This window comes from Pleurodeles waltl, chromosome 4_1 (assembly GCF_031143425.1).
Source record: "Pleurodeles waltl isolate 20211129_DDA chromosome 4_1, aPleWal1.hap1.20221129, whole genome shotgun sequence".
Taxonomy (NCBI): Eukaryota; Metazoa; Chordata; class Amphibia; order Caudata; family Salamandridae; genus Pleurodeles; species Pleurodeles waltl.
In genome coordinates this window covers 252773011-252787670 of record NC_090442.1, presented here as the reverse complement: position 1 = coordinate 252787670, position 14660 = coordinate 252773011, and the positions used below count along the sequence as shown (strand labels likewise).

At 42.4% G+C, this 14660-nt stretch overlaps 1 protein-coding gene across 2 annotated transcripts in view; it reads left to right on the top strand.

Moving 5' to 3' along the window:
• The window catches only part of RIBC2 (RIB43A domain with coiled-coils 2), a 74298-nt gene extending 60685 nt beyond the window's left edge, over positions 1-13613 (top strand). For both annotated transcript variants that reach the window (XM_069228257.1, XM_069228258.1), the window contains 4 exons: positions 450-568; positions 1027-1254; positions 4941-5107; positions 13359-13613. In XM_069228257.1, the coding sequence (XP_069084358.1) occupies positions 450-568; positions 1027-1254; positions 4941-5107; positions 13359-13440 (596 nt within the window). In that variant the 3' untranslated portion in view covers positions 13441-13613. The remainder of the gene's footprint in view (positions 1-449; positions 569-1026; positions 1255-4940; positions 5108-13358) is intronic.
• The last annotated feature ends 1047 nt before the right edge of the window (positions 13614-14660 follow it).

Below are 14660 nucleotides of genomic sequence, written 5' to 3'. Positions count from 1 at the left end.
AGTTGAAGGTGAGGGCTTTTAACAAGGGAGCGGGCCTTTAATGGCCGCTATAGCCCAGCTATGGCTGGCTTTAAGGCTATTAGAACATTCCACCCCTAGAGGGCAAATGTTCTAATTAATAAAACAAACGCCTCACAGAACCCGAGAGGACTGATATTGAGCCCAAGGGTATTCAAGCCCAGGGCATTCCATTGTCTTCAACATTCCAATGTTCTAATTTGGATGAGAGTTTTCCGGCTTTCTTAATTTGATTATTTTACACTGCAATTACTATTGCAGAAAGGTCAGTTGGACAAGTACAGAATAACAAAAAAAAACACAAAATGTAGATTCTTCCCTTCAGTAATTCAGTACTGAAAGTCTGGGTCTTTATTTGATTTGTTAGTGATTTTTTATTGTATAGATTAATTGAAGTCTGGGGATTTTACCACCTGTTATTTTGGTCATAGATGAACTGTATGACAAGACGAGAATTGAGCTGGACCAGCGAGCTATGGAACTGCAAAGGATGGAGGAAGAAACTAAACGACTTGTTTGTATGACTACTAAGGAATTTAATATGGCTCAGGTATGCAGTTCTTAGCTGTCCTCCATAATTCAGTGAAACACATAAGCAATACTATACAAAGTAATTGAATACACTTGTTGTGGTTGATTGTTCAGGAATGTACTTGTAGCGAGATAGATTTTTAAGTATGAAGATCAGCATTAGGAATAGGATGGCCCTAAGAATATCATAGGTTAATCACTGCCAGATGGAAGGAAGTGTTGCCTGTAGCAAATGTACTTTTCCAAACAATACAGCAGTGCAGACACTCAAATGGCGATTGTCTGGCCTACTGCTGCATGAAGATGGACTTGTTACTTGGCTAGGGCATATGAAATTTCATTCTGATGCAGTAAGGATCTTTAGCCAGTAGATTAAAAAGCAAGCACTGTAAATTCCAATGCTGAGTTTTTGATAATTGTTGAATGTTTTTGTTTTATTATATAGGAAGTATATTACATTTAGTTTTTGTATTTTAGGCTATGGAGTCATCTGAAAGGAAAAGGATTGAAAAGCAACAAAATGAGGAGGATGGTGCCGTTGAGATTTCCAACCTCCTCCAGGGGGACCTTCTGTCAGAAAACCCTGAGCAAGCAGCTAGTGCATTTGGGCCGCACCGTGTGGTTCCCGACCGCTGGAAAGGAATGAATGAGGAACAACTGATGGAAATAAACTTCACTCAGAAGCAACAAGTCCTTGAGAAAATGGTAGGGACATCTTAGATAGTGCTAAGTGTCCCAAATGAATACAAACTAATTTTTCAAACATGTAAACTCAGATCCATTTGTCTTGGCTGTACCTCTTTGTTAGTAGACACTTTTATTAGCATTCATTCATATATAAAAACACAAAGAGGCAAAAAGTGAAAGCAACATGAAATGGCACACAGTAATCAAAATCCTTCTGACCTGTGGGACATTAGATACCATGGTTATTCATCAGTCGTTTGCGTACATCGGTGGGTCATTTGTGTTAGGTTGGGCCTCCTTCTCCTATTTAGTGATGCCCCCTATATTAGGTGTCCCAGCCCAATTCCCCAATTCCACCTCTAGCTCTTTGTACTCCACCTAGTCTCCCCAAACTCTGATGTGACTCTGTGAACAGCTCTTTACTATATATATATATATATATATATATATATATATATATATATATATATATTAGAACTTACATCATCATGTAATGGTCGAGATACCTCGCTCAAGTCTCCAAGTCCAGACGATGTCCTCCACTTTTTAGTGATATCCTGTGCACAGTCTGTTAATGGTAGAGCAATAGGTCGCTTGGCCAGACTCTGACGGCTACAGGATACTAAAATTGAATCCTTTCCCACCCAGAACTGTCTCAGTCGTTTGGGTAAAGTGATCCTTTACCCAACAGCAGCATCTCCTTCCTTCCTGTGAAGGTATCCGCAATTGAAGAAACACTGGTTCTGACTCCAGCCTGCTGTTCCCTAAGAATGAAGAAATCCAGTGCCCCTTCCTTGTGTCCAAAGCCAGTGCAGACAGTGCTTGGTGTACGGTTTTTTGGTTCCCTTTCCTCCCTCCCTGGGTGGTCAGCACTGTTTCTCCATCTTCCCCCGGCTTTAGGTCCCAGGCTCAAAAACATCACTCTGAAGTTGAAGTAGTTTCCTGATTGTCCTTCGGCTACATAGCTTCTGAAAAAGAAATTCCTTAGATCTCAGTGATGAAAACATTTTTAAGTGCTAACATATGTCAAATAGATGCTAAACTCTCTCTTTTCAGTTCAGGTCTGGATTGGAGATAACTTAAGCTGTATACCAGAGTGAATACAATTTAAACAGATAAAAAGGTGCAAAAGCTCAGTCCTCCCCCCACCTACAGTTCTTCCCACCTCCTCATGAGGCTACAAACTGAGCCCCGCCAATCTACAAATGAGGCCCTTAGTCTCTGGCGTTGCCATATCAGTCTCCCTTCTTATACTACCATTTGTCAGTAATAGGATTTTTACAGTTCTGCTTCTTTCGTCCTCTCTACGTTCAGCAGCGAGGGTTGGGTGGCTGCTATGTTCTGCATTACAATATACAGCAACCTTCTTACATTCAACTTAGAATCTTTGCAACAAAGAACATACAAACCAAAATAGCTCAGAACGTATCACCGTAAAGTAGCCCAGGCCTATTGCCTTTCCCAATGTTTGTGTCTTTTCTATGTGACAGTTGTTTTTATGGCGTGCTACTGGAATATCGTAGCAAGGATATCACCTGACATTAATATTGCCCTAAACATCGGCCCATTGAAGTTAAGAATAAAAAAAACTACCCCCCAATAAGACTACAGATTAATATTTTTGTAAACAATATTTAAGACACAGTATTTATGTTATACGATATTTAAGACATACAATATTTTTTATGTTTCAAATGTACTTGACACTTGCTTTGGCCCCCTCTATGTTTCTATTGGCTTAGGGAGTTTTTTCTCTCTCTTGCTCTCTCTCTCGGTCAAGACTGCAGAGTGTCGATGGTTGTGAGGCTACAGCTTCCTTGTTATGATGACGTGTTATGGTGACGTTTTGCACTCATTGTAGCATTACATCTGTAGGTGTCTTGCTGTTTAGTCAAGAGTGTCAGGGCTCTCTGGAATTATTGGTAGTTTCTTCACATGACTTGGCTTCTCTGAGAGGTTTGAGAGTGCCAGGTGTCTGACACCTTGGCACTGTGGGTCCCATCAAGTCTGACTCAGTGCCCTTTCTCATGCTGCAAGGACCTCTTCACAACGAGACACATTTCCGGTACCAGCCTGGCCAGCATCAGCCATCGAGACGTGGTCCCAAGGTCAAGACTAGGTTTTTATGTCTCCTAGAACTATCTAGAGTGGACTTGGAAGCAAAACAGCACTTCTCACATTTTTTATGTTTTTGCTCAAGAAAATGTACTCAATGTCGTATATAAATCTGACCACTGGTAGCAGAGTTCCTGCACAGCTATTCATCATAGTAGACCGAGTCGCCTACCGTTGTCTTGCCAAGGCAGCAGACTATCAAGGCATATGAGGCCTGCACTGCATATAGATGGAGCTTGCCTTCCCGTCTTAGCTAAGCCGTGTGATCCTGGTCAAGTAGTTTCTTTACATGTACCACATCGCCCTTCGGCTGCCAAACCTGAAACAGGTCTTACCTCTGACTCTCAAAGCTGCATTACTACGCTTGGGTGTAGGAATGCCAGCCAGAGTGCATGGGGACAACCTTGTGCCGGGTCCGTGCTTGGTATGTACTGTTATTTTGCTGCATATTGTTTGAAGCTACCGTGTGTTATTCTTTTATCTGCACTCTTCTGAAGTGAGTTTGACTTGATTTCCAAGATTCTGTTTTTCATCTGTGGCCCATCTACTAATGAATGTAAAACTGAGCCTGCCTAGGTATGCTCTTCTGTAATGTATTTTCTCTGCAGAAGCTTAAACCAGAAGGTAGTGGTGGGTGTGGGGGGTGGGGGGGCGGGGGGGGGGGTATTTGCAAGTTAACATGAGTTTTACCGTGATCTGTTTTCAATCTTTTTATGGTGCTAACGAATGGCACTCGTACAAGAAGTAATTTGCCAATCCAAGACAGTTTAATCGCAGTCGAGGAAACTACCTGATTATAAAATCGGGCTTTCGACCTACCGTTTTAACATTCAGTGACAAGAATGTTTTTCGAGGTACTTTACACAGCTTTGTAACAGTCTGTTAGCGGAGAGCTTACATCCTGTAAGTGTGATGTGCTTCAGAAGCAGCGTCAGTTTCCTCAACTGTCCCCTCACATTCACTTCAATTTCCATCATGTATATTACAAATCCAGGACTTTATTTAGAATGCCCAGTCAACTGTGGAAAAATTTATACATTATGCACCTCAATTATGTCACTGAGGAAGGCTTTGGTGATGGCATTTGTCCAGTCCTTTGTGAGTTCAAGCACATTGTTTGCGCAGCTAACCATAACAAGCCAATTTCAGTCGTTTTTAGGTTTTAAATGATAGCAATGAAATTCGTTCATCTGACGTTTTTTTAGGAAATTTCCATTGTTTTATATTGTCATATCTGATCGTAGAGAACCATCATGCCCACTTAGCAAAGAATTTCAGTGGATTTCCTGGATTTTGGGATGAGATAATTTGTCATGTGTGCCCAGTACCCCATTCCTTAGTCCCAAAAATGAAAACACTGAGCACAGTGCAAGCCCTCTGCCCACAACACCCACTGGGCATGGCCTTCAATTAGTCTAGCAGACACTAAGCATATCTAGGTTCACCAGCCTGCTTGGATGTACGATAATTCTGAAGGAAGAGGGACGAGAAATTGGGGTCATAGCAATGCGTACTTAATTTTGTTTTGCATAATTAGTATGCAATATTCATCCTATGACATAATAATTCGTTAAACACTATTTTAATAGAGGCTTCAAGAAGAGGAACGTCAGAGAGCAGCAGATTGGGATCGACAACGCGTACAAGCTGCCAGGGCGATGGTACTTCTTGAAAGACAGCAAAAGCGACAGGAAAAGGAACTCCGCAAATCCCAGGATCATTTGAATATGCAGCTTGCCCAAGCACACAAAGCACAGTAAGTATATGGAGGCAAGAGAAGACTAGGGGCCTGATTTAGAGTTTGGTGGATGGGGTCACTCCATCACAAAAGTGGTGGATATCCCGTCTGCCCTATTACGATCCCATTATAGCCTATGGAGATTGTAACATGGCGGACGGGTATCCATCATGCTTGTGACGGAATAACACTCCCGCCAAACTCTAAAACAGGCCCTAAGTCTAGAACAGGAATATTTCCCCTTCTTGTTTATCCATAGAGTAATCCTTTTTCACATTTGAGATTTATGGTGGGTAGGCAACGCATACAACCTTCCTTACTGGGATCTTGTATGCATCTCCAAGTGTGAATCCCTTTCCAGAGCTTTATATTCAAGAATTAAGGCTCATGTAGAAGAAGTGGGAGTCTGTATGTGTTTTCAGAGGAACATCTGTTTATCACCTCCCCATCCACATGCCGAGGCTGTTTGAGGAACAGCCTTCCACTGGGAGAAACAGGGTGGTGGATCACTTCTTCCCTGGTGCTTGTAGCCTTCTCATTCATGTCGACAAGACCATGAGACGTTTAACATCTTCCTCTAGGACATTTATTTCCAGAACAGCCATGGCATAGGCGTGGACTGCCAGATAGCATTGGGCCAGTTCAATAGAGTTTGGGTAGAAATAGTTGACTGGGTAGGTGAAGTCATGATTACTGTAATTGTAAGCTTGAAAGTAAATATAAACCTCACTGAACTACCTGTGTTTATATTTGGTGGTTGAGTGCAGTTCATAATGGGTGTCAGCTATGAAAAGCTGAACTATGGGCTTTGACAATGCTTGTTAGTACTGGCATGCAAACTCATGCACTAAAATGCTTGAGCACACATAGCTGGCTCTCTTGGATTAGAATTTGCCCTAAAGGAAACACATTCAAAGATGGCTGCTAATGTGCACACAGGCGTAATGAGTTTGGCTACGCTTGTCTCATGACAGATGTGGCAATCTTGCATTCCCTGTTTCAACATGGCAGTAAACGGAAACGTGCTAAAAAGACAGATGGCCTTGTTAGAATGGTAAATTAAAATATTAAAAAAAGAAAAGGCGCAGGTTAAGCATGAAAAAGAAAACAGGTAGGTTGGCAGCACTTTGCAGCTACTGGGCCTTCAAAAACATGTTTATATTTAAAAAAGTGTGAGGCACGGGCAAGGAGTGGAAGTGGTTGGGGAGGGAAAAGAGAGCACACTAGAATGCTGATATAGAGGATATTGGTAGAGCGAGCAAGGACACATGCACTCCCATGGAGTACTAAATAGCTAATAATGATATAGTCCCTCAAGTATGCTACGGGAGGATATAACTCATCCAATCAGAGCACTGTAAGACTAAAATGCTCCTAGGAAAAACACACCCAAGCCCTCAAAATGTAGAATCTCTTAAGTGTACAACAAGCTTACATAGTATTACCAAAACAGATAGAGATTTTTAGAGGAAATTCAAGCAAATATTATAGTGTTAAGAATTATTCTTTTAGAAAATATGATGTCTTGTTTAACACTTTTACCTGCTAAGGTGTAAGTACCCTCTGGTGCCAGAGGTTTTTAGGTCGAGCGTTTTGACCTGTTGTTAGTATTGGGGGCTTTTAACCACGCCCATCACTTTCACTCATTTGTGGGCTAACCTTTCAAAAATCCTTTGTTATCAGTGGTAAATGCTTTAAGTTTGTCTCGCCTTGAGGGGGTTTTGTTCCTGCCTTGCAGACTGATCCTGTTATATAGATAATTGTACGATTGCCAATACGTTTGACTGCAAGCGAACTTCTTTTTCCTTTTGTGTCTCTCCTTTGTGCTCATGGCGGCCATGTCGCTTTGAGTCATCTCGCTTTTGTCAACTGTTTTACTTTTCATTTTTATATTTATGTGGCTAGAAAAGTTCAGTTAGGAATTTACAACACCAATAGCTCTAACTGGAGCAAACGCGGGACCGATTGCATTGCAAATGCTTTGTTCCAAATGTGGCTTTTTAGATAGTTCACATACGTTTGCCCCCTTTGCTTTGTTTGGCATCCAGAAATATATTTTTGACACATTCAAGAGCTATATTCTGGTGTAACAGCGCATTTGTTTCCCTCTCATGTTGTAGATTTGAATGGAAATGTGAATATGCTTTTCTGTTTTAACATTACCTCTTTCTTGGTAAAACAGAAATGTTAAAACAGTATCTCGGAAAGGTTTCCCTGAGGGTGGCAATACAACATACTTAGGCTTTCATGGAAACGGTTCTTTGTGTAGGTGCTAGTGTGATATTTGCACACCAATAAATTATACTACATCGCTGGTTATGTTGCACAGATATCCACAGAACCATAAGGGAAACATAGTAAAATAATATAATTATTAAATCTGCATACCATTAAAAGTCTTTCTTCTGAGTAGCTAGCCAGTTCATGCCAGAACATTTGTTTTATTAGTTCATATTATTATTTTGAGATATATGTACACTCATATTTTAAACGTACAAAACCATAGAAATTTAGCTGCTATAGTTAGTTATCTCAAGTAACTATAGCTCGCGCCCTCGACATGTACTGCTAATTACCCCACAAATTACGTCACTCATGACATCCTTGATAACATCATTGATAACACCAGTGTAATAGTTGCTGTAAAATTTTTGACAGAAAAACTGTGCATGGCAAGGGCGCGAGTTATAGTCACCTTAAGGCATGAGTTTTAGTTACTTGAGATAATTCTAGCTATAACAGCTGAATTTCTATGGTTCTGCACATTTAAAATATGATCCAAACTATAATGTCTCTGTAACCTTTTTTTTTTTTTTTTTTTTTAAATGGATATATATATATATATATATATATATATATATATATATATATATATATACATATATATTACCTAGTGGCGGTCGCCAGTAGGTAGTTATAGTTAGGACCATTTTCCCATAAAAAAAACATTTTTTGACTAGCCTATATCTTTGGCACTGCTTGATGAATCTTCACAAAGTTTCCAAAAAAAGTTCCCTGGTGATTCTTGTTGCACACGGAAAGCTTCGGGGTGATCCCTCAAGTAGGGCCGAGAAAAAGGAGGGGGTCAAAAAAGACATGTTTCCCATGCTAATTCCAATAGGAGTTTTGAACACGACTACAGCTCAAACTGCTGCACGGAATTACACCAAATTTGGCAGAAAGGTAGCTTTCGGTACGCAGATCACACTTTCTGTTAGTTGGTGTAAATCCATTCAGTAGTTTTTGAGATATTAAAGGGAAAATACATTTGTGGCCACAACAACTTGGCAAATAATGATGAGCTTGTGCACGGAGCTGCAGAGCTCAGCTGCCTACACTTCAAACCAGGAAGTGTTGGCAGCCATCTTCAGACTCTGTTTCAGCTGAATCCTAGAAAAAAGTGGGAAAAAAAGAAAAGGGGCCAGAGTAGGTACTCCCTGACCTCTTATCTCTGGTGTTGAGGTACCAGAGGGACCCCGCCTGGGCGAACAAAAATGTTTTTTTTAAAATGGCCACAAATTTGGGACAACATCGCAAACTCATGGCAATTAAAAAAAAAGAAAAACTAGCGCAGGCTCTCACGCTTTATTTTATGAAGTCCCCGTATGGGCCAGGTCCCGAGGGCATTGTCAAATAAAGAAGCGGGCGCACAGGGCCCCCCTCCTAGGGCATTTTGATATCCCAGGGACTGCCACCTTCCCGGGGCTTTAATCAATTACTGGGCAGCCCCCCTCGTGGAGCCAAACATGGCCCTGGGAATCGCCACCCCCCCAGGGCTGGCTCCTGCTGTGTCCCTGGTGCCCAGCCCTGGGTCATAGCTGTTTGCTCTGACTTTGGGGGAGCTTCGACAGCTCCCACCAAGTCAGAGTAAACACTTCAATTTCTGCTAGTGAGACCTGTTAAACAGCTCTCACTTGCAGAAAGTGAAGTTTTAATCTGTTTCCCTGCACGCAAATATGCGTGCAGGGAAACAGATGAAAACTTTGCTTCCGCTAGCAGGGAGCTGCTATTCAAAGCGGATCTCTGCTTTTAGGAGCAATGCCTGCGCCAAAGGACGTGGGGAATTAGCTAGGACTGCTGGGGCCTTCAGGCTCCCCCCGCGGTCCTGTCACACTCTCTCTCTCTCTCTCTCTCAATGGTCTCTCCATACAATGACTTCAAAGAGTCAGACTACCAAGATGTTTGGTAAGAATGTTATAGTTACTTTTGGACGCACAACAGAACAGAGTCACTTCTTGTCTAATGGTCAAGGTCTTGTGCTGTCACTCAGTAGGCTGAAAATTAAAATCGTAAGATCGCTTGGCATTGTGTCTGTTTATTTTCAAGTGTTTTCTCTGTTAAAGATTCCTAGTGATGGAACATTAAAGTCTTTTCCCCCTCAAAATCTGTTGGTTGAATGTCACAGCTGTCTGGACACTGGACAGTAAGGAGTCACCTCTGGTCTAGTGGTTAAGGTCTTAGACATGCACACTAAAGGTTAAGGGTTATAGTATAAGTGAGCCTGTGGTCATTTCCTGCTTTAAATTCCTTTCAACTATAAATATTTAAGTTACATACCGAAAGGTGATCTCACTCTTTTTAGTTGATAAAAAACATTTTTCTTTTCAGTTTGTCCGGAAATATCTCATTCTAAGTTTATCATTCATCACAACCTAAATCGCTCTCTCTCTCAATCTCTCACTTTCTGTCTCTCTCTCTCTCTCAGGGTTGGGTGGTTGGTGGGGTTGGTCACAAGGCCTGGCCAGAGGCCAGACTCTGTGGCCAACCCCACCGCTCACAACCTTCAGCCATGCCTGGCACAAGGTTAGGTGGTTATAGGGTGTTGGCCACACCCTTCAGCCAACTGCCACTATGCATGGTAAAAGGCGGTGGTTGGATTAACGTATAGTAATGGAAATTACTATACGTTAAAAAAAACATAGAAATTCACTGAAAAAACTAAAGGTTACAGGGATGTTATAGTTAGGAAATACAATTTAAAAAAAAATCGAAATCCACTTAAAAAACAAAGGTTACAGGGAGGTTATATTTAGGTGTACATTTTAAGCGTATAAAACCATAGAAATTCACCTGTTAGAGTTATATCAAGTAACTATAACTTGTGCCCTAATGTAACTATAACTCGCATCCTTGCCATACACTGATAATTACCCCACAAATTACGGCACTCATGACTTCTTTGGTAATACCATTGATAATATCAATGTAATATTTGCAGTAAAATATTTGATGAAAAAACTGTGCATGGCTGGGGCGTCAGTTATAGTTACCTTATGGCACAAAAGAGAGCTTTGGGCACCGGCACATTTTTATTTAGAAATTAAGTACTGCTAAAGAGCCCCCACTTTGTATCCTTTTTGAAGTACATGAATACTCAAGTGATTCTGTAGCCATGTGACAAAATACTTATTTGCATGAAAAAATTAAAATAGAACTTTTTGATCAAAATGAAGAGTCTTGTATGTGATGTAAATATTCACACAGCACATCACTCAAAGAACAACACCTTTGCACTGAAGCATAGTATTAGTAGACTCATGTTTATGGGCATGTTTCCTATTGACAGGAACTGGGCCATTCGTCAGATCAGTAGGGAATATGAATGGGGCAAAATATACAATTGTCAGGTTAGTGGTGGGTTGGGAGGGAAGGATATGGATGGAGCAAAGTATGAAAAAGCCCATGGGGGAAAACCTCTGGCCTGTACAAGAAAGCTGAAACTGAGATGGAAGATCACTTTTTTTTTAGCATGACAAGACCTTGAACCACACAACTATAATCTATACTGGAGTGGATAGGGAACTAAAATGTTAAAATGTTCTTGTGTTACCCAGTCAAATTCTCGACCTAAGGGCCAGATGTATCAAAGGGTTTTATCCATTCTGTGTCTATGGGAAAATGTGTTCATACATACGGGCGTAAATTCAATAGAAATTTTGGGGCATGGGTTGAAGATTGCTGTCCGGTGCTACTGAGAATCTTGATGGTGTGTGAGCAGTTTTGTAAAGCACAAAGGTCATATAAAACCAAATATAGTTTTCTGCAGGGGCGGATCCTCCATAAGGGCGGAGGGGTGTTGCCCCCGCCAGCAGCGGCAGCTGGCAATCTTTTCCACAAAAACTGTAATAAACTTTGTTTATTATTGTTTTTGTGGAAAAGGGGCGGGAGCCACGGGGTGAAGAGGAGTGATGGGGGAGTGCCCAGCACTCCCCCTCAAAGCGCATGTATGTTTGGCCAACTGTCTTGGGCCGGCCAAACACACATGCGCACAGCGCTCTCTCTCACCCAGCAACACAGTTGCTGGGCAGGAGAGAGCCTGCACATGCTCCCAGTCTGCCTGGGAGGAGCGCCCTGGCTGGGCGCTCCCAGCCAATCCTGACGCTGCTCTGAGCAGCGTCAGGATCGGCGCAGGGCAGGCGGAGAGCCTGTGCCTGCAGGGAGAGAAGAGGAGAGGTGCAGCACGGTGGTGAAGGCGGCGGCACAGGTAAGTGTTTTTTATAATTTGATTTTTAATTTAATCCCCCCCCATGTTAATCCTCCCTTCCCCCTTCGCGCCGCCCCATCCCTTCAGTGTCGAGTGAGCCACGACTGGTTTTCTGTCAGGTTAATATAGACCGATCACATCAGACTAACAGATGTAATTACTGCCAAAGGTGTTTCTGCCAATTATTAACACTTCGCACCACAAGAGCAACTTGTCCTCTCATCAGTTCAGAAAAAATATCTGCTTCCCTTGTAAAATGTACATACATGATATCAATTTATTTCAGCTGCCTCATTTGAAGGGGGCATAATGATTATGGTGCAAAACACCAAAACATACAAACCTCTGTACCCAGGTCATGGTTAGCTATGCAGCCATAATGCCCCCAATTTCCCTGCTCACGAACTCACACATGACAACACAAAGTACATCATCAATGACGTCACTGGTGAAACCACATTTGACATAGCCAATAAACACTTCGATGACGCCACTTATGTGGCTTTGCAAACTACAGTGTGAAAGCCTGAACCACTGACAGATGTCCTCCTCCTCCATTCCATAGAAAGCGGCGCCTGCAGTCGCACTGACGTGTCACAGGCTACAGTTTCGCTCAGATATCGACAACAATTGTTGAAGCCCCACTGGCAGCCAAGAGACAGCCTCACAAATATTCCTTGTGCGGCAAGGACTTCCATTAGAGTGTTAAGAACCAATGTCCTTGCGCAGATTACCTAGAGAGGAATGGCGTTGTTTCCACTGACAGCAAAAGGTGTTACTTTACAGACGGTGCATGGAGACTAAAAGGTGCAGGTATGAGTGCCAGGGACTAAGATACAAGCAAAGAAAATGGCCTCTGTTTAGATGTAAAAAGAACACTATAATTGTGTTGCAGTCAATGCATCTTCCGCACCAATGATAACTACGCCACCCTTAATTTCGTAGAGAACACACATAGAAGAAATTTTACAAATGTAATGAATACTGCGCACTTGCCTTCGGAGAGTATGCTAGTGAATGCATGGGGAATTAAAGGTGCACTGTTGTTGGCAACTAGATGTCCCCACAAAGAGGGATTATTTAGAGATGAAAGCTTGCAATTCCACTGAAAAGACGTCTTCATAGTGGGGCGTAAGGATTAATTCCTGCCATACCACTACCAGCAAATAGCTTTCTGCATCGGAAGGTTACAGAGAGGAAAGGGTGCAGTGGCCCTAAACAGATGTCCTCGTGGTGACGCTATTCACTCTAGAGGCTGCAGTACCACTGACGTCAGCACCGTTTCCTCACAGAGATCATACAGAGGGGAACACAGAAATATCACTGACAGATGTCCGCCGACATAGTGCTTGGAGTGATGAGGTATATTTCTAATTCCAGCATAGAGATGTAAAAAATAGTCATTAAAGGCATCATTGGGAATGAGTAGCTTCACCAGTGATGTAATTGATGAGGTCATGTGTCGGCTGTTAAGCAGTGTTTGGGGCTATTATGGTTGCTTAGGTAGCCTTAACGCGGATATATCCGGCTTTACTTGGTTTTGCATATTAACCGTAATACTTCTTCAACTGAGCGTTTTCCAGTCATATGTAAATATATTCCTTATCAATGCATTGAAATGATTCTACCTTGTATCTTTTAATTTCTTCTTTCGTTTAATTTTTTTATAGCCGATTTTTTCTGCCCTTAATTGAGTCACTAATTCAGCATGTTTTTCTCGATCTGTTTTAATTCACAAAATGTGTCAACATTTACTGATTAGATATTTGTCCCTTTTCTTTCCAGGAAGGCTTACCTTGATAAAGAGGTTTACTGCAATGATCCAACAGATGAATACTTTTCACAGTTTAACAAAAGTAGTAGATGAAATCGTTAATATTCCTTTGTTTAAAAAATCATGTACAAAGATGAACATTGAAATGAAATAAATGCAAGCTCAGAGCAGTGCTCTAAAATTGTGTTAAGTTTTTATTTTCTCCAAATGCTTATGAGTGTAACATAATGCAACTTGGAAAGTCAATAAAGATTTACCTCTCCGTTCTCAATGAATAACTCTTATTTTGATGGCACCTAATATTTTTATTCTGATATCACAACATTAAACTAATACATACTGCAATATTGTTTTCTGTGGAGTTTCAGTAAAGCACAGCACGCTGCAGTTATGGCACTTCAGAAAATTGTGGGGCCTTTGTGGGATGGGGTGGTCGTCTGAGGGATGAGAACAAGGGTACACGCAATGATCGGCCACATGGTGTAACTTGACATTGTCGATAGATACAAAGCAGTTTTCTTTAGCACCAACCAACAGTGGTAGAATGACAGTTCAGGTACTGTGTATTCCCAAGACTGGGACCGGTGCACGATAAGAAGGACCAAACTCCTTTTTCACAGCAACCTTTTCATGTACTAGATCCCCCAACTGTAGGAATCCAGCCAGTGCATGTTATTAGTACATCCTTAATTCCTGTGGAGGCAGCACTGGCAGAGGCTTTGTCGTCACAGAGCTGTTGTAATTCCTGCAAGACAGTGAAACGTTCATTTATTTCAAACGGTGTTTCTGCCGCCTACACGCCAGGGCCATCAAGATCTGGAACATACATTTGAGTTCCGAACAGGCACTCATATGAAGTATGACCCCTCAGGGACCTTCTAGGCAGATTGCTAAGAGCTCTTTGGACTCCATACAGGTGATTAAGCCAACTACGACCCGTACCTAAGACTATGGCCCTAATTCTGAATACGGCGGCCGGCCGGCGCCGCCCGCCGGGCGGGAACCACCACTTGGCCGCTCTGCGGTCAAAAGACCGCGGAGGCCATTCTGGCTTTCCCGCTGGGCCGGCGGGCGACCACCAAAAGCGCGCCCGCCGGCCCAGCGGGAAAGGCCCTGCAACAAGGAAGCCGGCTCCGAATGGAGCCGGCGGAGTTGCAGGGGTGCGACGGGTGCAGTTGCACCCGTCGCGATTTTCACTGTCTGCAAAGCAGACAGTGAAAATCATGCTGGGGCCCTGTTAGGGGGCCCCTGCACTGCCCATGCCAGTGGCATGGGCAGTGGAGGGGCCCCCAGGGGCCCCACGACTCCCGTTC